General features: G+C 40.2%; 2 protein-coding genes across 2 annotated transcripts in view; both read right to left on the bottom strand.

Moving 5' to 3' along the window:
* The window catches only part of tmc2b (transmembrane channel-like 2b), a 22,873-nt gene extending 10,823 nt beyond the window's left edge, over positions 1 to 12,050 (bottom strand). Inside the window, exons 1-15 of the mRNA XM_042221167.1 lie at positions 11,923 to 12,050; positions 11,774 to 11,815; positions 11,164 to 11,563; positions 10,213 to 10,380; positions 8,442 to 8,532; positions 7,874 to 7,972; positions 5,939 to 6,081; positions 5,694 to 5,841; positions 5,118 to 5,312; positions 4,823 to 5,002; positions 3,979 to 4,137; positions 3,341 to 3,469; positions 2,708 to 2,775; positions 2,209 to 2,448; positions 1,785 to 1,910 (exon numbers count right to left, since the gene is read on the bottom strand). Of these exons, the coding sequence (XP_042077101.1) occupies positions 1,785 to 1,910; positions 2,209 to 2,448; positions 2,708 to 2,775; positions 3,341 to 3,469; positions 3,979 to 4,137; positions 4,823 to 5,002; positions 5,118 to 5,312; positions 5,694 to 5,841; positions 5,939 to 6,081; positions 7,874 to 7,972; positions 8,442 to 8,532; positions 10,213 to 10,380; positions 11,164 to 11,563; positions 11,774 to 11,815; positions 11,923 to 11,968 (2,234 nt within the window). The 5' untranslated portion in view covers positions 11,969 to 12,050. The remainder of the gene's footprint in view (positions 1 to 1,784; positions 1,911 to 2,208; positions 2,449 to 2,707; positions 2,776 to 3,340; positions 3,470 to 3,978; positions 4,138 to 4,822; positions 5,003 to 5,117; positions 5,313 to 5,693; positions 5,842 to 5,938; positions 6,082 to 7,873; positions 7,973 to 8,441; positions 8,533 to 10,212; positions 10,381 to 11,163; positions 11,564 to 11,773; positions 11,816 to 11,922) is intronic.
* Positions 12,051 to 16,564: 4,514 nt separating this feature from the next.
* Positions 16,565 to 24,709, bottom strand: tmc1 (transmembrane channel-like 1; the record flags this gene model as incomplete). The annotated part of the gene is made up of 18 exons (XM_005922761.3): positions 16,565 to 16,913; positions 18,485 to 18,611; positions 19,086 to 19,164; positions 19,288 to 19,413; positions 19,494 to 19,733; positions 19,880 to 19,947; positions 20,062 to 20,190; positions 20,748 to 20,900; positions 20,974 to 21,153; positions 22,482 to 22,676; positions 22,774 to 22,918; positions 23,005 to 23,147; positions 23,241 to 23,339; positions 23,437 to 23,543; positions 23,716 to 23,797; positions 23,886 to 23,976; positions 24,070 to 24,258; positions 24,348 to 24,709. Coding segments are annotated over 18 exons (2,709 nt in total), but the record flags the coding sequence as incomplete, so codon positions are not given.
* Positions 24,710 to 26,082: the final 1,373 nt, after the last annotated feature.

Genomic DNA, 26,082 nt, shown 5'->3' with positions numbered 1-26,082 from the left:
GCACAGGGGCAGAGAGCACGGGATACCAGCACTTGGGAGAAGACACGTCACGGGAGTCTGGGAAACAGGGGATTTATTGTTGTTTATTTTCACCACCTTGTAAATAAACACTGTTGCACTGAAGAGTCCGGCGTTTGGGTCCTATTTCCCCATCTCCCCACGGTCTGCCAGCCAGACCGTGACAGGCTTTGCACACAGTGCTAGATCATATTGTTCTGTCATTTTGTTCTGTGTTTATGTACATGCACTGATCATGGAAATTTTAGGCAAATTTATATTTTGTCTGGGTGCAATGACGTGTGTTACTTCGCCTCATCAGTTACAAGTTTAAAAGAACTGTTGTTAAATTCATAAGCTGCACAGGTAGCTTATCTGCTCTTTGTTATCTACCCAAACGTAATGTGATAATGTCAGAGTGGAAACAAAACACTGTTCGCAAACACTGGTTTTCTTGCCAGAAAGCTTAGGGTGAGCAAATAAAATGCCACTACACTGAAAAGCAGCTAATGAATAGCCTCCTGAAACTTAAGCTGCCTGCTTAGATATACCACTCCAGGGCTCAGGCCAGCTACATGCATATGAGAAAGACAGCACAAAAAGTATCCACTGTAGCCACCTGCCACGGGGTAGGCCACAAAAACAAATGGAAGAATGGAAAATTCAAAATACTGAGCCAGGTGTAAAAAGCAAGAAAGCTAGGTTGGGTTTGTCTGCAGGGAAACGTGTTGCTTGTGAGAAGAGATGACAGAGATTTTTGTACGGCAACTACCACAAAAATATTCACAAGCATGCGTTTTCCCCATTAAGAGCTATAACAAGGATAAAGACTAACAAAAAAAATCCACAGGACAGCACACATGTTTTATTTGTGGATTTAAATTTAAATGGAGGATTAAAGCTGGTCCTTTCTTTAGGAGCACCTGTACAGAAACTAGACCTGCCAGCTGACCACAGTAATTAAATTTATTAAGAAAAGAGATTGTTTGTTAACTGTAAAATGTGTTTGCTTACTTGACCACATCTTCACCACAACTATAGATGCCACTGGTACTGCTTTTGTCCTCTTTCCCTGCCCTCATCCCCAGTCGGTTGCGGCAGATGGCCGCCTCTCATTAAGTCTGGTTCTGCCCAAGGTTTCTTCCTGTTATAAGGGAGTTTTTCCTGTCCATTGCCTGTTCATAAGGGGTCATCTGATTGTTGGGATTTTCTCTGTATTATCGTAGGGTTTTTACCTTCCAATATAAAGCACCTTGAGGGGACTCTTGTTGTGATGTGGGGCTAAAGTGAATTCCTCAAAATCAGTGCCACTCAGTTAGGACAATGTGATCCGCCACACCACAAAATCAGGAACAGATGGAGACCTTAAACTCTCTCTACTCTCTGAATTCTTCAGATCCTAATCTGGGTGAGTATCTGACAAACACATTCCATAGAGACCAACCAAGACTACCCTCCGATTATCACGGCCCACATTTTCACTGTACTCCTCCAAGAAAGGCTGACTTTTGCTGCCACTGTGTGGTAGTGTCAAAAAAGACAGTGTAAGGGTAACATCACCACATTATCACTATACACTAAGAGACAACTGAAATGCACACAATTTGTTTTTCTAAATAAATAATAAGATTGTGTAGGCAACCTTAAATATATTAGCAGTGCACAAAGGGTTTCATTTGTTTTCTTACATTTATCATGCACGCTTAAAAACACACAAAATGTAAAAATGTATCTTCATTTAGCAGGTACAGAAGCCATGTTTGACTTATTATTTAAATTATACTTACACCATGAGGAGCACGGCAGGCATGATGAGTCCAGGATTGGTGGCATATGTAAAAATGGTCCCTATGAAAGCTGGTAAATCCTGCGTTATAGTCTCCATAACCACATCGTACATCCTGTCCTGACCACTGGGGGGATATTGTTGCTGTTATCATTATTGTTACTAACCCTTGGATTTAGAAAAGAAAAAAAAAACATGTGCATGCAGAAGTATGCTTGAGAAACCTGCCAAGACGCTGCAGATTAAAAAATTTTATTATGTTCATTCTTTAAGTTGACTCTAATAATTATGTTAATGATCATCTAGTGAATCTGAATAAGCTTGTTCATGCAGATTATTAACCGAATAAAAAATGTAAATCTGCAGAAAAAGAAAAAAGATATTCATGCACCACCTTAGATCTCTTATTTTAACCTCATACTGACCTGAATGGACCACAGTCGAAGGACGGGGGCAGGGTCATTATCGTGTAAACGACAGGAAGCAAGCTAAGGAAGAGCACGAGGAGCAGCAGGCCCATGTAGAAGTTGTTGGACCTCGATGCCTTGAAAACTCGCTCGTGAGGAACATTACAGGCCATCACTGCCCAGCACTGGAAGTACATCGACGTCAGGAGACGCAGCACATTCAGACCCACCAGACCTGGAGCGTAAAATGCTCCCATCCTAAGAAAAACAACATATTAAGCAACACTGTTCAAAAAGGAAAAAGATCACGATGCAATTTCAAACTAATCAGCCACTGAATAGTGTAATTAGTGTTATTAGAGATTTTGTGATTGCTGCATTAATGATAGGCGGATCAAAGAAACGTGAGCTGTGTTTCAGCAGAGGGAAGCTTATTAGTGAGCTATTCATCTCATTAGAGAATCTCCAGTGAAGCAGAAAGGAGTCAGAAAATAAAATCATCGATGGAGTAATTCACCATATCATTCCTTGATTGAAGATAAGCCCCAGCACATTCCCACTGATGTCAAACTCTGCATATGATGGCTGGAATAAACACACAAACAACATGATTCGCATGTACTCCTGAATTAATAAACAGCAGGTCAATACACTTTGCATTTGTTGCTCTCTCTCTCTTTCACTCTGTAATTAAGTTCTCATTGTAGTGTCCTGTTTCATTCTATGTTCAGGATCACCTGTCTTGCCAGATGTCATTGCAAAGTATCAGGTTGATGTAGATGCATTACGAACTGCGGTGGTAAACCCTTGAATTAAAGCAGAAAGTCTGCACCTCCTCCTCTGTTCATGTGTTCAGTAATACCTGAATGATAATGACATAACCACTACTTAAACTGACACAATCACCTTAAATTCCCATGCAGGACTTGAGACAAGTGGTGCAAGTGCAGACTTAAACGTTTTATTTATTTATTTATTTTAATTGTGTTAACGGCAATTGAGCAACAATCAGTTTTGAGGCCTGCTGAGGCCTGTTCCCTGCAAACATTGCTGATGAGCACGACATTATTTCAGTCAAACAAACTAAGATGGACATATGTTAAGGGCACGGGACACTGTGACCCACTGACACACAATTAGGAGTACTCACGAATCCGGCCTCCAGGTCCCAGCACCAGCAGTAGTTGAGGAAGCGAACAATGATAGCTCGCGCAAAGTCACCGATCAAGATAGTCAAAAAGGTTACCTGCATGTCTGATACGATAAGTTTCACAAATTCCTGCATGGTAAAGTAAAGACATAAAGAAAAGAAAGAATTGTGATGTTGTCCCCAAATACTTAAAATCAAATGTTTATTTATTCAAATACTTAATTTTTAAGGGAATATGCTTGGTATGAACTAAATATATACCAATCAAATAAGTTTTGTTTGATCAGAAAATTCACATTTTATAATGTACCTATGTAACAAGATTACATGGAACATTTACATGTAATGAAATTAGTCAGCATCATGGGCAGAACATATGTAGAGTCTATGACCCCTACCAAATTGAAACAATGTTGCACTGATCACTGCACTAGCATAGATAAATAGACCAGTTTGGAGATTTATTTTTTTAACTATGCAGGTTATTAATGAGCTTGTGCAACACAAATTGTGACCGGTGATTCTATGAGTAACTGTGATGTGATTATTGTGTTACAGACAATTTAGTGTAATTACAGTAATGCAGTACTTTGTAATGTGTTTCCCTCAGCACTGTTATACATAAAGCTTCTACTAACTATTCCCACTGCAGTCTCCCAACAAGGTCCTCTGACTGCATCTGCAGGATTCACGACCAGTGGAGGCACATCCATCGTGTTGTAGTAGGAGCTGTAGTTGGCATTGTACTCATGTATAGCCCATTCAGTGGCATTCTTGAGCTCCTGCTCCGTTTCCAGCTGAAAAACATTTAATGCATCAAAGAAAAATTAAGGTGTCAGTGTTCATGTAGCATATTTCATACACACATAAATGTAGTTTCCAGGTTTTTAAAAATAACTGAACTGATTATTGGGAATTTGGGAAGGACTGTTTACTTTCTGCTTAAGATGTGAGTTAAAGGTCCGATACCACTGTCGCTTAATTTAGCACAAACACAGGAACAGTAGCCAGGATCTGACTGAGGAAAACAAAACCTGCATAACCGGCTATGAGGTTTAGGGGGCAATATTTCACACACACACACATACACACAAACACACACACTCATTTTCATATCTTAGCAAGGATATCTAATTGACATAATGCTTTCCCTAGTTGCTTACCCTAACCGTCATCATCAATAAATGAATGCCTAACCTTAATCCTCAGCCTAAACCTAACCATGACCTAATTGTAACCCTGACACTAAAACCACATTTCGAGCATCAAAAGTGCCTTCAACGTTGTGGGGACGCACATTTTGTCCCCAAGTGACTGTTGGTCAACACACGTATAGTGGCATGTCAATTTTCTGTCCTCATAAATGTGTCTAAACATGTGTGACAAATGTGCAAAAAACCAAGACTTCCGCAGTGTACATTACTTTTCACATCAGTGTATAAATGCAACTGTAACTAATGCATGAAGGCACATCAGCCATACCTTATCATTAACTTCATCAAAGAGAGCAAAGAGGAAGGTGTAAAGATTTCCCAGGAAGAGGGCGAAAATTCTCCCCAGCTGCCACTTAAGGGCAATACGGGGATGATAATCTTCCAACTCTGCAATGGTTTCAAACAGTGGAGGACACACTAGTCCCAATAGAGACATCACAAACTCCACCTGATACAAAAGACAAGAGAGAATGTAAATATTTATTTTTTCAAGCCTCAACTATCCCAACTTTTCATCGCTCCTTGTGTCGGAAAAGAACACCATGTGCTCAGTGTAAACCTGCCTCATTCTTTTGAAACCACGTGAGAGACGCTGGATCCATCTTAGCAAAATCCTGAGAACGTTTCACCACAAAGTAGATGAGATAACCGCTGCCACCGAGACAGCACAGGATCATAATATTTGCCAGAATCCTGAGGAAACGTTGGAGATGGATGTTTTCATCCTTCTGGTTCTCCTTTTCATCTACAATGGACTCCTGCATTACAAATAAAGAAGCACTTAAGACCTCTTTCAGTTTCAAGTTACACAATTTAGCACCTTCACATTTCAGAAGTTTAAATCTCCCTGCAAATGGCGCCAGGACAGTTTTCCCCACTTTCCTTATTAAGTAGATTTTTATGATTAACCATCTTAAATTGGGGCTCAGCATATGAAAATGTTGACGTGGAGTACATTATGCTCGCACCTCTCTCTTCGCTGTAACACTATAGGGGATGGAGAAATCAGTGGCAAATTAACAAGTGGGATGTGTTTGCTGGCAGCAGGAATGACATGCCCAACATGGACCTATTTTATTTACACCACATATGAAAACTTCCTTCTGAAAATCCTCCAACATGCACACACACACGCTAACCTTAAAGCTGGTGGTTATGGAGGCGTACTTATTATCTGCAGTTTCGGGGTTTCCTATGAGGTAGTCCCAGCTGGTGAACATCTTCCAGCTGAAGGTGAACTCTCCTTCATCACCCCCATCTCCTCCCTCATTTGCATTACGAGCCATCCTGAAGAGACAAACAAAAAGAAATGATAAAGAAACCCTAAAAAACCCCAAAACTTCTACATGATTTTAATCTGAATGCCCGCATATGTCTTGCCTACGTTCTAATGACAACCATTAGGCTGTATCCAAATATTCCAACACCAGTGAGCAGGTATGACAGAGGGAGTCTGAACTTCAGCACGCCAATGTTTCGTTCGTTGTTGTAGTAGCCATAAAACAAAATAGAGTACTTGCAGTATCCCTGTTGATGAGAAACAGAAAGGTATAGTCACGCATACATGCAAATACAGTCTGTACTCAAGGTAAGTTTCTCACCACACCAATGTATAAATAACATTAGAAAATATCAAAATGGTGACTGAAACAGCCATGCTATCATCTCTGAGGGTGTAAAGGCTGCTATCTATATTGCTAACATGCGAATGTTCATTCTCTTCTGCTTATCAGGGTCACAGGGGGCTGGAGCCTCTCCCAGCTAAAATAGGGCAACAGGCAGGGTACACCCTGAGCAAGCTGCCACCCTGACACAGGGCTAACACAGAGTGACAGACAACCATTCAGACTTACACATTTGGGCAATTAAGAAGCACTAATTAACCCAACCCCACCTAGATGATGTAGTCAAACTCATGACTGTTCTTGCCTTGAGGTATCAGTGCTAAGCACCATTGTCCATCCATCCATCCATCCATCTTCATCTGCTTTATCCGAGGCTGGGTCGCGGGGGCAGCAGCCTAAGCAAAGAGGCCCAGACCTTCCTCTCCCCAGCCACCTCCTCCAGTTTATCCGGGGGAACACCAAGGCGTTCCCAGGCCAGCCGAGAGATATAATCTCTCCAGCGTGTCCTGGGTCTGCCCCGGGGCCTCCTCCCGGTGGGACATGCCTGGAACACCTCACCCAGGAGGCGCCCAGGAGGCATCCTTGTCAGATGCCCGAACCACCTCAGCTGGCTCCTTTCGATGTGGAGCAGCAGCTGCTCTACTCTGAGCCCCTCCCAGATGGCCGAACTTCTCACCCTATCTCTAAGGGAGAGGCCAGCCACCCTTCGGAGGAAGCTCATTTCTGCCGCCTGTATCCGCGATCTCGTTCTTTCGGCCACTACCCACAGCTCGTGGCCATAGGTGAGGGTAGGGACGTAGATCGACCAGTAAATTGAGAGCTTCGCTTTTACACTCAGCTCCCTCTTCACCACGATGGACCGGTGCAGCGTCCGCATTACTGCAGCTGCAGCCCCAATCCGTCTGTCGATCTCCGGCTCCCTTCTCCCATCACTTGCGAACAAGACCCCGAGATACTTGAACTCCTCCACTTGGGGCAGGAACTCATCCCCGACCCAGAGTGGGCACTCCACCCTTTTCCGGCTGAGAACCATGGCCTCAGATTTGGAGGTGCTGATCCTCATAACCACCATTGTGCTGCCATGAAGTTCAAATTGAGTACCAGAATTCAGAAGAAAGTGATTTAAGTGATCCAGGAATTCTTGTTGGTGCCAGCAGGCCGGTCTGAGTAGTTCAGAAACTGCTGATCAACTTGTGCCTTCCTACACAACCATCTCTAGAGTTTATAGAGAATGGTCCAAAAAAGAGAAAATATCCAGTGAGCTGTAATTTTCTGGGATAAAATGCTGTTTCAATGCCAGAGGTCAGAGGAGAATGGCAAGAAGCCTTTAAGCTGATAGAAAGGGAACTAAAACCAAGATATGCAGAAAGCCTCTCTAAACATCTTAAACCTTGAAGCAGGTGAGCTACAACAGCAGGTGATGCTCCCCTCATCTAAGAACAAGAAACTCAGGCTGGCTACTTGAACTTGACACTGAGTTAACTGAACTCTTATGGTATCCACAGTCACCAGGTCTTACCAAAACATTATCAAAAGTTCAAAAAAAAAAAACAAGTATTAGAAATTTAAAAAAAATGTATTTTTCTTTTCTTTGGTGTAAGGGCAAAAACTACTGTTAGCCAGTCTGGGGAAAAAAGAGAGCTCGTGTGTGAGGAAAAAATGAATTAAGGGATGCATGAAGCTAGGATCCTCACACCAAAGTCAAAGAGCACTGAGAAGTCCATGGCTGTGTCCTGTTCAGATCGTGGCACAGTTTTCCGGGGAATGGAGCCATAGGGGAGACCCATGAGAACCTAAATGCAGAGAAGAGGGATGGAGAGATGGATGGAGAGAGCTCAGCATTTGCCACATTAGCTATTGGCTACTAGCATACATAAAGACAAAGCCTACCTCTGGCAGCACCACCAGACCAAACATGAACCCGAACAGGATCAGGTTCAGGCCATACATCCACCTCAGAAAAATGAAGTAAGATGCCACCGATGATCCAAAATGACCTGGGGGGAAGGGGGTGGGGTGAAAATACATAATTGTGAGGACAGCTTATTAGCAAATGTAAGATTATAGCTTAGTGATTATTTGGTTTTGTGGTACCAACTTTCTACTTCCTTTATCTTCCTCTCCCAGGGTATACAAGCTGTTTTGAAGTTCTCAAAGTCCCGATTAAACTTGATAAGTTTCTAGGGGAGAGTGCAGAGAAGCAAACTTAAACAATATTACTCAAATTATAAATCAATGCATTTTGCACAGTGAGGACATTACCTTGGTCATCATGACTTTAAACGCATACAACTTCTTGCCTCTTCCTTTCCCGAGAGCACCTTCGAATTTTTCAACAAACTCCTGGGCCTCCCTGTTTCAGGCAGTACACAAATGTACAGCAATGAAATACCATACATGCCCACATCCAACTGAAAATCATGATCTACTCAGTGAATTAATTATTTAGTTAGTGAACAGGATGTACAAACAACAGGTTTGGAATGATTTACTGATTGATGACACGCTGCATATGTTAAGAGCACTGGCAGGAAGACACAGCAAGTAGGAGGTCAGCTCACCACAACAACATGCATTAAACAGTGTCAAGCTCATGAAAAGTTAAGGCAACTCGGCTATCATGTTCCCTTTCCAGAAACTTGCCTACATACATAACAAACATACATACTTACCTCACAAACACACACTGACTTACACAAGCCTTAGCCCTGGCTAGGAAGCCAGAACAGTTTGCTGTCTTCTAACATATCTAACAGGCTGAGATACAGCCAGCTTGGCTTGTGCTGAGATTTTATAGGACCCTGTTGTCATGTATACAAATTCCACAAAGGGCAGAATTTCCATACAGTGCATCCAGAAAGTGTTCAGACCACTTCACTTGTTTCACATTTTGTCATGTTACAGCCTTGTTCCAAAATGGATTAAGTTCATTTTGTTCTGCATTCAATATGTCCATTGTGATGTTGAGTAAACAAAATTTTCCTCGAAATTCTTGCAAAAATCACATACATGTACTGTAAGTATTCTCACACTTTGCTCAATACTTTAGCAATGATTGTAGCCTCAAGTCTTTATGATTAGGATGCTACAAGCTTGAAACACCTATTTCTGGGCAGTTTCTCCCATTCTTCTTTTCAGAACCCTTCCATCAAATTGGATGGAGAGCACAGCCATATTCAGATGACTGTGCTTCAAGTCTGGGCTCAGAGTTGGCCACTCAAGGACATTCACAGAGCGGTCACAAAGCCACTCTTGTCATCCTGGCTGTGCGTTTAGGGTCGCAGTCTTGCTGGAACATAAACCAGACCAGTCTGAGGTCCATAAAGCATCTAGTTCCTGCTGCTGAAAAACATCGCCACAGCATGATGATGCCACCACCATGCTTCACTGTAGGAATGGTATTGGCCAGGTGATGAGAGGCGTCTGCATGATGATGCAGACATGACGGGCCAACGAGTTGGCATTCAGGTGGCTTCTGTCTGGCCATTCTGCCACATGGGCCTGATTGGTGGTGTGCTGCAGAAATGGATGTCCTTGTGAAAGGTTCTCCTTTCTCCACAGAACAATACTGGAACTCTGTCAAAATGACCATCAGGTTCTCAGTCACCTCCCTGTCTAAGGCCCTTCTACCCGATCACTCAGATTGGCCATGCAGTCAGCTCTAGGAAGAGTCCTGGTGGTCCCAAACTTCTTCCATTTACAGATTGTGTTGGAATAAGGCTGTAAAACAATGTGGAACAAGTGAAGTGCTGTGAATACTTTCCAGATGCACTGTAGATGAATAAAAGCCTAGATCTAGATGAGTGGAAGTACCAAAGAGGTAAAGTAGCAGTGAGCAAGATTTAATAATAAATGTCCAACTTCACATGGTATTAAAAGAAAATGTGCACCAGCAAAAATGGAGTAATAAGCAATTTTAAAAAGGCACTCAAAATGAACAACATCTTTAATGAACAGAAGTTACGGTTGTAACAAAAAGCAGGCCAAAGAAGAGGATTAAGAGTTGGCCACAGTTTTTTGTTTTCATTTTTACTTTAGCAGTACGAGCCTCCTCTTCATCCGCCAAGGTTTGTTCCTTAATGTAGCTATCAGCTTCTTCTTTTCTTCTACTTGTTCTTTCAGGGCAGCGATCTCTCCCTCTGACATCGACTCTTCATCAGACTCGTCTTCAGACTCGTCTTCAGAGGAAGAAGCTGGAGAGCTGCCAAAGGGAAGCAACCGTCACTCGCAATGACTTTGAGAAGGCATAATTCTCACACGATTCATCACCTCAAGAAAAGCTTTCCTGGTGGTGTTAATTAGTAGATTTATATCTAACTGCACACGGTGCAGTGTTCACTTAATAACCCCAGTTCCAAAAAAGCTGGGATTCTGTGTAAAATGTAAATAAAAACACAATGCATTGAGTAGCAAATCTCATAAACACATATTTTATTCACAATGGAACAAAGACAACAGATGTGTAACTGTGAAGATGTACCATTTTGAAGCACGTTTTGAATTTGATAACAGCAATTCCGTCCCAGCAATGCGGTCAAATTGATTGGCATTTGATAGTACAGATGGACAATAACCCAAAACATACAGCCGCTGCTGACAGAGCATTTAAAAGGAAATAAAACAGCATCTGGTGATGTCCATGAGCTCAAGACTTCATGCCATCATTGTCAGCAAAAGGTTTTCAACCAAGTATTAGAAATGAACATTTTATTTTCAGTTATTTAATTTGTCCAATTACTTTTGAGCCCCTGAAATGAAGGGATTGTGTTTAAAGAAATTGCTTTAGTCCCTCAAATTTTTATGCAATTTATTTTGTTCAACCCACTGAATTAAGGCTGAAAGTCTGCACTTCAACTGCATCTGAGTTGTTTGAATTAAATTTCATAGTGGTAATTTACAGAGCCAAGAAAAAAACTACACCTATATCTGTAAATATTTATGGACGAAACCGTAGGTGAAATACAGCTCTCAGAGAATACTGCACCTGCTCTGCTTTCCATTCTTCTTTTTCTTGTCCTTCTCACTGCCTTTATTTGTCTCATCTTTGCCTTTAACATTTCCCTTCCTCTCCTTATTCTGATCCTCTTTCTCCTGTTTGGAAGGCGCTCTTCCTCCTTTCTTCCTTTTACCCTGATCTTCTTCGCTCTCCTCATCACGCTCCTCATTTGCAGCTTTCCTCCTGGGAGCTTTGGCTCCTTTCTGTCTCACCCTTCGTTTGTCTTCCTCATCGTCTTGGTCACTGTCTTGGGGCTTGGTCCTCTTCCTTCGTCCCCTTTTCCTCGGTGCCTCATCTTCATCTTCTTCATCATCCTCATCATCACTGACCTGTTTGGTTTTACGCTGTGCTTTGGCTCTTCTGTTTTTGCTTCTCCTTCTGGCCTCATCTAAGACACACACACACACACATACAAATATATATTATTTTTTTACACAAGTTTGATATTGAAAATGCAATAACATGTCCCTGAACAAATACAACCATCAACAATAAGAACTGACAAAAAGGGCCGAAAATGCCTTAAAAGCTATAAACATTTTCAAAACGTTTTCTTTAAATTAAACTAAAGACAGAAAAATTGTCCCATATGACTTACCTTCACTCCCACTGTCCAACGTAGCATCCACCTCCATCCCAACTGAACAGATGCATGAATACAACCATTTAGATTCAAATGTTTAAATAAATATAGCAATGAATGAATGAGTCAGTTTTCCCTATAATAGCATTAAAACATCTTCTCACCATCTTCAGCCTGAATTATAGCATCGTTTTTCCTTTTTGGAGGCATCCTTCTGATCTCTTAGTTATTTATATATTCTTTTTCTCCCCTACTCACTTCCGACTCAGTCTCATCTTCATCCATGAGTCACTCAGTTCACTGACACAGTACACTGTGAAGGTACAGAAAGAAAGTCAGTATACATAACCACATAAGCACACACACACACCACACGCACACACACACCTCTGTTTGTGCTGCTCAAAGGCTGGGCTCCATGACAACTGCCAAAGAAACCCAGCCCTTAGATGATAATCAGGAGCCAGAGAGAATCTGAGAGACAATGGACTTGTCTATCAAAATGTTAACTGATATTATACAGGGGAGAGATATAAGAAGATATAAATTTTTGGTGATTTAACACTCAAGTTTATTTGAATTGGATAATGACCAATATCTTGAGTCACTGTCATATACAACATCTAGCAATGCAACAAAACCGTTTTGAAAAGGAAAACTGATGGTCGCCTTCACTTACTTGCCACCCCGTTAGGAGACACCCAAGCAAATGCAGAAATAAAGGTTGGGCCACATTAAAGTTGGATGAAAGCTTAAGTAATCCTGAGTGAAACAAGTCGCTGTATTTAAATACTATACACAACGTCCTCTAGGGTGTAGAACGAGCAAACTAGTGGAGTAAAAATCAGTTATGTTACTTTAAAGGCAAGACAATTAATTTCACAAGCTGTTGAATCAAAAATGGGTCCTGATTTTTAGGTTAAAGTACAGGGTGGACCATTTATATGCATAGACCGTAATAAAATGAGAATGGTTGGCGATATTAAAGTCCTGTTTGTGGCACATTAGTATATGTGAGGGGGCAAACTCCTCACGATGGGTGGTGACCATGGTGGCCATTTAGAAGTCGGCCATCTTGGATACAACTTTTGTTTTTTCAATAGGAAGAGGGCCGTGTGACACATCAAACTTATTGGTAATGTCACAAGAAAAACAATGGTGTGCTTGGTTTCAATGTAACTTTATTCTTTCATGAGTTATTTACAAGTTTCTGACCACTTATAAAATGTGTTCAATGTGCTGCCCATTGTGTTGGATTTTCAATGCAACCCTCTTCTCCTACTCTTCACACACTGACAGCAACACCGCAAGAGAAATGCCAGCACAGGCATCCAGTATCCCTAGTTTCAGGTGCTGCACATCTCATATCTTCACACCATAGACAATTGCCATCAGATGACCCCAAAGATAAAAGTCTAAGGGGGTGAGATCGGGAGACCTTGGGGGGCCATTCAACTGGCCCACGACGACCAATCCACTTTCCAGGAAACTGTTCATCTAGGAATGCTCGGACCTGGCACCCATAATGTGGTGGTGCACCATCTTGCTAGAAAAACTCAGGGAACGTGCCAGCTTCAGTGCATAAAGAGGGAAACACATCATCATGTAGCAATTTCAAATATCCAGTGGCCTTGAGGTTTCCATTGATGAAGAATGGACCCACTATCGTTGTACCCCATATACCACACCAAACCATCACTTTTGTTGTTCCAACAGTCTTGGAGGGATCCATCCAATGTGGGTTAGCGAGTGCTACGCTGTGGGCTCTTGCTGAAAGAAGCTAGGACAGCCACTGATGTTTCTTCATTAGTGACAGTTTTCTTGCGTCCACATTTTGGCAAATCCAACACTAAACCAGTTTCACGAAACTTAGCAAGCAGTTTGCTAACTGTAGCATGGGAGATGGGTGGTCTCGTATGGTGTCTTGCATTGAAATCTGCTGCAATGACCCGGTTACTGCGTTCACCAGATATCAACAGGATTTCGATTCGCTCCTCACGTGTTAACCTCTTCGACATGTCAATGGCTGTGAACAAAGGGAAACTTGTAAATAACTCATTAAAGAATAAAGTTACATTGAAACCAAGCACGCTACTGTTTTTCTTGTGACATTACCAATAAGTTTGATGTGTCACACGGCCCTCTTCCTATTGAAAAAACAAAAGTTGTATCCAGGATGGCCGACTTCTAAATGGCCACCATGGTCACCACCCATCGTGAGGAGTTTGCCCCCTCACATATACTAATGTGCCACAAACAGGACTTTAATATCGCCAACCATTCACATTTTATTACAGTGTATCCATATAAATGGCCCACCCTGTAGAATAATAAGAGAAGGTGATAGCTGCTGTCATTTCTTCTGTTAAAGTAAAACAAAACTGCAAATAAATTCAGTTTAAATTAACAGGAAGCAGCAATTTTTGATTGGTCAAATTCATTCAGTGTTTTGACAAGTTGTTTGTGATAAAACTGCCTGGAAGAATTCCTTAAACTAACACAGCTGAATGCTGCTAAACATGAGGTTGTCCACTGGACGGACAGACAGATAGAGATAGATAGCCTAGATTTGATACATATGGATAAAACTTAAATCAAGAAATGTTTCACCATTTTGTAAAGGTCTCTGCAAAGCACGAGCGGGTAATTCTCCACAATTACAGGTATATGTAACCGGGTTCAGGTTCTGCGGCAGCATCTACAAGTAAAGAACTGCCCAAGCTCAAAGTCCAGGCTATCACCCAAAGCAATCATAGAATTGATCATTTAATTAAATGCTCCAAAAGGCACTGATACCAAAAACACAGTCAGCAGGTCCATTTAGTGAAGCTGAAGTGAGCTTCCACTTCCTGTGTAAACATTTCTGTACACATGCTTATTTCTAGTGAAACGCTGCTCATTATCAGGGCCCGACTTTGTTTAAAGGGCTGGTCTCAAGTAGCTCCTTTAAGAAGTGCAGTTTTTGGCACTTGAGCATTGCCTGTGCTTGGTCTCAACAATTTCACATGTTTCTGTGAAGCATGTTGAGTCTTCTGTGAAAACTCAGGCAGGGCTAGAGAGACAACCGTACTGACCTTTGCTCTCAAACCCAAAACTGGACACCCTCCAAGGAATCAAATCAGTGCTTATACTACCACAATGCCTCACTTCTTCCTTCTCTATTATTAGTGAATAAAAGATGCCCATTGCAATCACCTGACGTTGAGATATCCGGTAATGTGCAACCTGTCATGGCTTAGTTTTCTGCCACATTGAAGAGAGGGACACCAGAAGAGAGGGACACTGGGACAGAGCCAAAACACAACTCCAGAAGGAGGGTGAAACAGGGGTCATCAGAGGACTGGAATTACCTGGACAAATAGAGTGTGGGGCAGATTATGACTGAGTCTTGGTGTACAGAGAGGATGCAGATTCTTTATTGCTTATCAAAGTTGCGTCAGCTTTCACTAAATATTGTGATTGACAGCCCCTTGGCTGCCGGTGAAAGAACAAAGCATAGAGACTTACTCAATTCTCAGGATCTCAAATAACTGCAGAATTAATACTTAATGCTTACTCGCCATGAATTGATCATGAGCATCAGTAGAAGTGGATTTGACTGACACTGAAGGTCTGTCGCATTATGAGCTTGCTAGCCTGTTGTCATAAATAATGTAGAAACAACAGTTATTCCTCAGCAGCCACCTGGAAATTGTACAGATCTAAAACTTCATCAAACCAAATCTGCACAAAACTGAGATGAATCAGTGTAAATATAGACTGTCATGTTACTAAAGTTCAATTAATGTTAGTTTTGGCTAACGGTGTTACGTCATTGATTTAAATGTCAGGTTGACTGACAGGACTGTTCAGTGTCCAGCAAGTGCAGAGTGCAATTAGCTGTAGGGACACTTGATAAGGCCGCTCATTTATCAGATGATACGAGTCAGATATCTCTGCTACATGATGAGGGTCAAATCTGAATTTTTGGCACAGTTTTGTTCATTTTGCTTTGGCAAAAATTAATAACCTGGCTTCTGATGTGGCAATTAAAACTCATGGATTGTATCATATTTACCACATGTAGATAAAAAATTAGAGTCAAGCTGAGCATCTAGTCCAGCAAGAGGTGAATGATTCATTTAAACCTTGGTAGTTAGGTTAAATGGCCTCCGTGTCTAATGAATTGTTTAATACTTTGGCCCGGTCACAGTTCTAAGAAACTACCAGGCTGGTTACTTTGAAGGCTGAAGAAGTGAAGGAAGACCCCATTATATTTTGGTGTCGTAGCACCAGTAAAGGGTTGAGTTTTATTCATATATGTCCAAATGAGGCATTGCTGGATTCCACAGTTCAAGATCATTTCAAAGCAAGACATCTGAAATTGTATTTTAAAAAAAGGCTTAAGAGGGGTTTTTTCACAATCTAGTTTTTCCCCACATTCAATATAATCAATCCAGAGGAATACAGTCAAATTTGGCTTAACCTGCAACACAGAAAGTACGGTTTTATCTTGACCGATCAAAAAAAAAAAGCTAGGTTACTGGACTCTGGAGCCATTCTTAGGAAATACAGATGTTTATATTCTTAGAAATACAGATGAAATACAGATATTTGCGGTATTTGAAATTTCCAGGCTAAAAACATGGTTCTACACATCATAGAGAAGTGGACTGTTAACCTTGTTGGAAGTCTGCAGATCCAGAGGGTGCTTTTAGTTGGTTAATAGCTTTAAGACAAGGACTACATGAGAATTTTAATGTAAAATTAAAAAGAAAACAAAGCACTGATTTTGTTAACATATATTTAGTAAACAAAGGAGTGACAGTACAGTTCATCTATCTTTTCATCATATACACAGACTGTAAAGGAAAAAAAAACGTATTCATAAGAAGCGATTAATGTGCACTAACTACTATCAGTCCAGCATGAATTTCTCAGTAAAGTGCTTTATTTTCCCATATTTGTTTTGTGTTGTTGTGTCAGTGTCTCTGCAGGCTCGGCACCCTGTACATCCTGGGCTCAGTTTGCCGAGCAAAACCAGGCAGGTATCCAGAAGGCCCGTGGTTGCCACGGTCGTGGGTCCTTGAGCCTGAGTCTCTGCTGGACGGCATCTGGCGTCCTCTGCCGCCAACAGGAGGAGGGTTCTGACCACTGACGTGGGTATCTGTATCATCTGCAATCAAAATAAGAGGAATCTATGATTTCAGGTGTGGGGACAAAACAATGACACTGCTAACCGCCATCAACACAGAGTATAATCCAGTGGGGAAAATAACATTTGACAGTTCACACTGTAAACCTTTACTGCTAATATTACAAAGACTAATACTGCTTCTGTGTTCCAGATTAATCTCTATTCTTGAAAAAAAAAATCTCATTAGCTAATTCAGCAAAAGTTGTCATGCTATGTAAAATCTAAATAAAAACAGAATGCAATGATTTGCAAGCTCACTCAACTTTACAAATCATATTTTATTCACAATAGAAGAAAGAAAATATATCATATGTTTAAACTGAGAAGATGTACAATTTTAAGAAAAATACTGACTTATTTTGAATTTATGATAGGAAAATATCTCAGAAGGTTAACATGCAATAGGTCAGTAACATTGATTGGATTCTTTCTAAGAGTGTCTTGGAGAGGTAGAGTTTCTCAGAAGCAAAGATAAGCAGAGGCTCATCCATCTGCAAAAAACTTGTGTTTCCAAATTTGTCGCATGAAACTGCAAGCACTTTTCATGTGTATATTTTACTGTTTAGAAGCAACGTCAACCTCTATTATGTATGCAACAGAAAATAGGATAAATGTAGATATATCTATATGTTATATATACTATATAAATAGAGTTATAGTTTGTATTCACATCTACTGACATTATTTTATCATTATTTTAATATAACACAAGGTTCAGTTAGCTTTGCACAAAAAAATGGAAACCTCCTCCAAGGAGCTGCTTTTCACTTTCTTGGTTTGACTACATTTCAGAGCCAGTACTTTTTTACTTTTACTTGAGTAAATTAGTTGAATTAGTACTTCAGTTTTTCTGGAGTATTTTTAACAGTAGTATTTGTACTTCTACTTAAGCACAGAATGTCTGTACTTTTGCCAACACTCCTGAGCACCTACAAATGGACATTAAAGCACATGCAAAGAAGACATGCTGTCTTCTCTGGGTCAACACTCATTCAAAACCAACTGAGCCAAAGTGGAAAACAGCATTATGCTTAGATGAATTGAAATTTCAAACTCTTTTTGGAAAACATGGATGCTATAGCCTCTGCAAAGGCAAGTTTAGACCTTTGAGGGTTCTCCAGCACCCCCAAATTTAGAGAGAGATCATCCAACTAATTGGGTAACTTGGGGTTGAAAAGGTGAAAAGGGTTGTAAACAGCATATTACATTAAAAGAAGAGGGGACGTGCCCCTGCCCCAAGGTTTTTGAGATGTGTTGCTGTCATCAAATTCAAAATAAGCTGATATTTTTCTCAAATGGTAAAAAATAAATAAATACATTTTTTTTTAAATCCAGTATTTGATATTAATATAACACTGATGGTGCTGTTAATATTTCTCTTTAATTTCCATTTTACAGCATCCCAACTTTTACTTTTATGTTTGTTCATTTCAGAACAAAGTCAAATTTCCTAAAACAATAAGATGAATCTTGAAGTTGTGAATTATCTTAAATCATCTTAAATCTTCAGGTTTACCTTCTTTATTAATATTTGAATTCAAAAGACTCACCTTCTTGATCCTGTACTGAAGCATTGTTGTTCCTTTGTTGCTCTTGTGCAGTCTTTCTGGCCTCCTCCAAATCCATTTGAGCTTTCAGTGCTGCTCGTTTGTTCTTCCTCTTGTTCTCCTCATTTTGCTTAAAAAAAATCACCAAGAGACAAAAACAAAACAAAAGATACCCACACGTGTTATTTTTCAGATCACTCAGAGCAAGCACGTACATTTACCCAGCATCTCTTCTGCAGATTTGTTATTGGTGGAACCTGTAGTGGGTTTTTGGATAGATCTGAACTGTCAGCCTTTGCTGCTCTCTGCTGGAGAGATAACACTAATACAATTGCGTGACAGCAGTCATGCATCACAGTGGCCTCGGGCGGTCTCTTTGTCAACTTCAGTGCTGTTTGAAAGCATACCAACTGTTAAAATTAACTATGAAAACAAACCTAGAGAACATCTAACTTACATACATGAAATTTCTTGGGAAGTTTTTTACTCTCAAAACTCATCACTTGATTCTGAATGCTATTCAGGTGCAATTTCTGGTCAGAGAAACCACAAAACAGCTACAGCAGTACGTGCTACATTAGAGGAAAAGCAAAACTGAAATTACCATTTGTAGCTTTTTCTTCAGCTCCACATTTGCTTCTCTGTAGCTTTTGGATGTAGATTGCAAGTAATAAATGGCCAGTCTGAAAGATAAAATAACACATGATTACCACCAAAGTTCTTACCACTTTAACACTGAAAGAAAATGATGACAGCATTGTGAAATATACTTATTTATGGATTTACATAGTCTGCTGTTAACTCACACCATAAGAAGTATGAAGGGTAGTACCAATCCAGGGTTAGAGGCATAGCTGAAAACTTTGCTAAACCATGGAGGAAAGTCAGACTCCAGAGTCTCGTGGATCACATCAAACATGCGGTTCTTACCACTGTCAAAAAGATGGTAGTGGTTATAAAAACCCAAGTCATTTTTATTTTAAAGCTAGATACCCTGAACTAGTGTCATTACCTGAAAGGTCCACAGTCAAATGAAGGGGGAATGGAGACAATGGTGTAGATGGCAGGCAGTGTGGACAGAAAGAGGATGACCAGCAACATGGCCATGTAGAAGTTGTTGGAACCAGAGGCTTTGAAGACCCTTTCTTGTGGCACATTACAGCACATAACAGCCCAGCACTGCAGGTACATGGAGACATGGAGCCGGATGACGTTTAAGGCAGGCAGACAGGGCGCATAGAAGGAACCCATCCTGAAAGCAAAGGTTAGAAAAAGCAGGACAGATGCTGAGCTAGTAAGAGGCTTTTATCAATATGAAAACCATGATGAACCTAGCTGAAAGTAAAACACCATCCTGAAATAAGAATCTTCTGAGTGAAACAATTGCTGCTTTCCTACCATATCATTCCTTGATTGAAGATCAGGCCCAAAACGTTCCCACTGACGTCAAACTCAGAGTAGGATGGCTTTTACAAATGAGAAATTAAAGGCAACTATTACTTTTGCCACACTTTTTTTTTCTCCAAAGAGTGACATTTTTAAATTCGAGTAACAAATAAGTGATAGAAAAGATGACTCACAAAGCCAGCCTCTAGGTCCCAACACCAGCAGTAGTTGAGAAAACGAACAAGAACTGCTCTCAGGAAATCACCAATCAGCAGTGTGATGTAAGTTGTCATTGTGTCAGATATGATCAAGCGAACAAACTCCTACAAATTAAGAAATCATTTAGCATTAATTTCTTGTCAACATCAAAATTAACATCATCACCCACTCTGAAAACAACAGTTTTATTTCAACATAAAAGCCCCTGAACATTTGTAATGTTTGTCGCTTTTAACAATAAGATCAGAGTATGTTTCCTTAGTTAATGCAACAGAAATCCATTAATACAAAGTTAACTAAAGTACAAACTGCAACTACAATGTTTACTTTGATTTTCAACTAAAGCATTATAATAATGGGGGAAATAATTATTTGAATTTGTAAGTTAGTTCATTTCAGCTCAGAAGTATTAATTTATTTGCATGTCATTGAGTGAAATAATGATTTGATCTCCAAACAAAACATGGCTAAATACTTCATGGCCTCGTCCAGTGGCCCCTCATTGCAGTTAAATTATTTTACCCACTATATTCATGTGATTGTTTCATATTGTCATTAATTTTTATCATTTCCTTATTTATTGGTATCAACAGCCTAATGCCATAACAACAATTACATCACTTAGTTACATAATAGTACAGACGCACACATGCACACTGACCTGGCCTACCATTGTCTCCCAGCAAGGCCCTCTGGGCACATCAGCAGGGTGGATTGTGACGGGTGGAGCAGTACTGTTTTCTAAAACGCTGCCATTGTAAAGACTGGCCTCCCACATGGTTATATTAAACTTCACTACCTTTTCCTCTTTCCTCTGAGACAAACACTTTGGATTAATCATCCTATAAAATTACAATCTCATAAATCGATACACAATGACTTCTCACTTTAAGGTTGATCTCATCCATGAGTGCAATAATGAAGGTGTAGAGATTTCCCAAGAAGAGGGCAAAGATGCGACCGAGCTGCCACTGCAGGGCAACCCGCGGGTGGTAGTTCTCCAGGGTGCTGATTACATCAAACAGCATTGGACAGAACATCCCCAGTAATGACATGACCATGTTCACCTGAGAAATACATCAGAAAACTAATGTAATTACTCTGAGGACAACTTGGGAGTGCATGGGTTTTTATTTAGTGTGTAACTTTGTATAACGCCTTACAAAAATGACATTTGATGCAACTGAATAGCTGGTGGCTGTGATCGCTGTAAATCTGGGCAGAATATTACCATTGACATGAACGGTGTGCACTCCTGTGAAAACTAAGTACATGCCATGATTGCAGAGTTGTAGCTTATAGGCAGGTCTTTAGCTTTCAGACAGATTTTCAGACAGATGTCCTTTGATGAACATTTGACTCTAGAATACTTTAGTATGCATTTATTCAGTTCAATATCTGCAAGGTCCTAGTTCCTGTGGCTGTGAAATAACCCCAAATCATCAGCCCTCCACTACCATGCTTAATAGTTGGTATGAGGCGGTTTTGCTGATATTCTGTGTTTGGTTTTTACTGTGTTTTTCACAAACATCTCCACTTTGGTCTTGTCAGTTCAGAGGACATTGGTCCAGATGTCTTGTGGTTTGTTCAGGTGAAATTTACAAACGTAAACTGTGTTGCTGTCTTCAACGTGGTCTACATAAAGTCTTGTGAAAACTTTATTTTTCACATGACTCAAAATGTCAGTTTAAAATTTCTTCCTCAGTGTAATTCACAGAGCAAACTGAGAATATTTTAACAACTCACCTCAAACAGCTTTATGTAGAACACGTGGTATGTGCTACAGCTAACGAACTTCAACATTTAGATCTGGGTCTAGGTGAGTTTGCTCAGGTATGGAACTTGTTACTTATCTGCTTCATCATCAGCCAAAATTTAAGAAACATCTCCAACATCCAGTCAGATTACGCGTTTCTCCTGACTGCTAAGCAGGCTTCTTTATGCTCTCCTGTAAACTTTAAAGTCTAACGCCTTTATTTCGATGCTTTCCAGTGTCCCCCAGTTCCCATAGAGAAGTTCACTTCTCAGATTTACTTACCTGTCACAGTCAAACTGGTCCATTCCTCCAGAAATACTCACAGCACTCTCACCTGCTCTCACCTTGTGTAAAGAATCTTATCTGGACTCACCCACCACGCCCCCTCTCCAAATGACCTGATCACTTTCCCAAAATGCTCCTTAGTGACTATGTTAAACTATAAAACTCCTTTCTTTGGGTTTGGATTGCACTTTTTATTGTCACTATTTTGGCCTTGGACAAGAACTGCAGGACAAATTCTAAATATTATTTAATTAAACCTCAGCAAGTTTTGCTTGCAGCCAAAATTATTCATAAACTTCCTTTTGTAAATGTTATTTCTCATTAATTCCCCCTCTCTCTTTCTCTCATGTCTACCTCATTCCTTTCCCACCACGTGTGATTCTCCAGTCCATCTAAGGCAAATTTCTGAGAACGCCGCACTACAAAGTAGATGAGGTATCCACTTCCTGCTAAGCAGCATAAGACCAGGAAGTTGGCCAGCACACGCAAGAATCGAGTCAGATGGATGTTGTCATCCTTGTGGCTCTCTTGCTCCTCTAAGATTGCCTCCTATAGTGGTAGAAGAAGTGGTAGAGTGTAATGTACTGTATGATACTTGGCTTGCATTAATCAGCATACTGGAAAGCAGACAGTGAGCTGCACTAACCTTGAAGCTGGTGGTGATGGAAGCAAACTTATTGTCTGCTGTTTCAGCATTTCCTATCAGGTAGTCCCAGCTGGTGAACATTTTCCAGCTGAAATTGAAGCTGTTATCATCGCCGACCCCTGATTCATTTGCATTACGTGCCATCCTTTAATTTAAAAGTAAGAACATGATTCACTAAAACACTGTGGATAGAATAGATTTGTCTTTTGTATATAGACATAGCAAACATACGTTCTGATGACCACCATGTAGCTATAGGCCACTGTACCGACACCAACCAGGAAGTAAGACAGAGGCATACGAAACTTGAGCCAGCCCACCGTACGCTGATTGTTGTAGTAGCCATAGAAGAGGACTGAGTATTGTGCGTAACCCTGTGGATACAATAGTTTAATTGGGGGTGACTATTTATTACTACATCAGAGGAGAAATTGCCAACAAAGACAAATAAAATAATACCCACTGACCCCAAAGTCCCAAAGAACAGCAAAGTCCATCGCACTGGCTTCCTCAGCTCTGGGGACAGTCTTTCTTGGCATGCTCCCATAAGGTCGCCCCATTAATGCCTGTAAGCAAAATGCACAGAGAAGGATTACATCGTTTTTGGGGGGAAATGCAAAAGACATAATTCAGGTGCGGTGCATGAAAAAAAAGACAGCATACCTCCGGTACCATAACCAGGCCAAAGGTCAGACCAAACAAGATCATATTGATGCCATACATCCACCTCAGAAAGATAAAGTATGAGGCAACTGAGGAGCCAAAATGACCTGCAGAGCAGAGTACAAAATAACATATGAACAAATGAATATGTGCATCTGCTATAAAACCACAATGTAAGCTATCCTGCTTCTCACAGAAAAGATAAGGCCTTGGAAATTAGAAATGATATATGCGACTATTGAGCAGCCCTTTGTATTTAAAAAATAAAAGCACACCTACTTTCAATCTCCTTTATTTTCATCTCCCATGGGATGCATGCAGTTTTGAAGTTTTCAAAGTCCCGTTGGAATTTCATCCATTTCTAATGATATAAATAATTTTTTCTAATGAATCGTGTATTTGTTTATGTTATTTAATGATTACATAAAGAAGTAAAAGTAAGTCCTCACCTTGGTCATCAGGACTTTGTATGCATAGAGCTTCCTGCCTTTTCCCTTTCCCAAGGCACCTTCATATTTTTCCACAAACTCCTGAGACTCCCTGAAATAAAAAAGCAAATATTAGAGTTCAAAATACTTCTGGTATTTTGAATTACAGTAGAACAAATCAGAATGATTTATCCATGTGAAGTACCTTAAAGTGACAAGTTTCTTTTTCATTGGCCAGGGTTTTCCCCTTAGACTTTGGATCAGTTTCTTCCTCTCATCCACTGCCTCCTTCAGCTTCTCCAGCTCCTCTGGAGAGAGACACTCCGGCCTCACCACATCCTTGTCATTGTCCTCTTCTTCATCATCATCCTCTTCGCTTGTCTCTGGTTCTGAACTGAAGCATTAATGTCTTTTAGGGCCCTTTTTTTGTCTAACTGACAGAGTTTTCCATAGATAAGGTGAAATTATAAGATGATACACTACCTTGTTTCAGCCTTCTTGTGCTTTTTTTTTTTTATGTCCCGGGCTTTTTCCTTTACCAGCTGTTTACCTCCATCTTCTTTCTTCTCTCCCTTTTTGGTACTTCCCTGTTTCTTTTTTCCCTTATCAACATTTTCATCAACTTCTCGCACTTCCTCCTTCTCCATTCTGCGTGTTTTTTCATTTCTGATATCCTTTCTTGCTTTTGTTCCCTTGCCACCTGTCAGTTGAGCTTCTTCCTCTTCGTTGTTCTCTCTTCTGCTTGTTTCTTGTTTACTCTTAGCTCTTTTTCGCTTGTTTCTTTCTCTTTTCTCAGATACGGCCTGTAAATCCTCTTCCCCTTCTCCCGCCCTTGTTCCTCCTTTTCTTCTCTCATTTCTCCTCTTCTTTTTCTGCCTGTCACCATCTCTTCTTTTTGTTCTGTGTGTTTTACTCTCATGTTCCTCTTGCAAGGACAAATCTGCATCTTGTTCACCTGCAGTTGACATTTAAACATTACTTTTGTTAACTTCTTACTATTTATACTCACATAACACTGTCAATCTGTCAGTACTGTTGCTTTCTTTTCACTGCAATGCTCACAGAAAGTTATCTTTTGATACTGTGAAGTTGGCTCGTGCTAAATTAAATAGTTTCCTTTCCTCTCTCATGCTATCACATGTTTTAAGGCATGATAGTACTGTGATGACTGAGGAAAATCAAAAGAACTTCAAATGATTTTCAAAGTGTGTTGGTGGCAACAGTAGTGGAGCATCTGTGTGAAGAAACGAAACACGAGCATGGAATTATTTTTCTGCCAAAAGTCAAACATAAATAAAGTCTAATAAAGTTTTTTTGTTTTGTTTTTTTTTTTCTAGTAATTTTGCTTATTTAAAGTATTTTTAATAAACAAGCTGAAGACTAACCTTCATCTGCATAAGTACCTGCAAAATCCAGTCCAGTGTGAACAATGGGAGACAGATATTTTATCAATGAAAATTAATTAAAGAATTGAGTATACCTTGTTTTTTTCATCTTAGCCATAATAACTGCATTTGCCTCATAATCGTTTTATCTTATGCTTCATTTTTAAATTCGATAATTTGTGGTATCATGTCTTTTAAAAATTATGTTCTCACACAAACTAAACTTTGTTTTAATCATCAGGGCAAGTTTGATATGAGCACACTACAAATAGATGAGTGTTCATCACATTGGAACCCATTAAGTCTTTGCAATTTTCATGACCTTGAGGCTCCCCTCTATTTTCTGTTACCAGAGTCCCAGCTTAATACAGTCAGTGGCTACTTCATTAGTTACACTTGTTCAGCTGTCTTTTAAAATCAATATTTAATCAGCAAATCATATGGCACCAACTCAATGCATTTAGACGCATAGACGAGGTCAAGATGACCTGCTGAAGCTTAAACTGAGCATCAGAATGGGGAAGAAAGCTGCTCTAAGTGACTTTGAATGTGTCATCGTCATTGGTGCCAGATGGTCTGAGTGTTTCAGAGATGCTTTAGTGTTTACAGAGAATGGTTTGAAAATGTCCAGTGAGCAGCAGTTCTCAAGCTTTTTCTCTGGGTGATTTCTGCTGTGATGTTTGGATTGTAGAGTCAAAATTTCTGATTCCAGTAGGATAAGTTTCCATAAAATGTCCATTGAGTATATACAGTGGGGCAAAAAAGTATTTAGTCAGCCACCGATTGTGCAAGTTCCCCCACCTAAAATGATGACAGAGGTCAGTAATTTGCAC

Source organism: Haplochromis burtoni, unplaced genomic scaffold, assembly GCF_018398535.1.
Source record: "Haplochromis burtoni strain Fernald_Lab_line unplaced genomic scaffold, NCSU_Asbu1 Contig_62, whole genome shotgun sequence".
Lineage (NCBI taxonomy): Eukaryota > Metazoa > Chordata > Actinopteri > Cichliformes > Cichlidae > Haplochromis > Haplochromis burtoni.
This window is presented reverse-complemented; position numbering and strand designations above follow the sequence as displayed.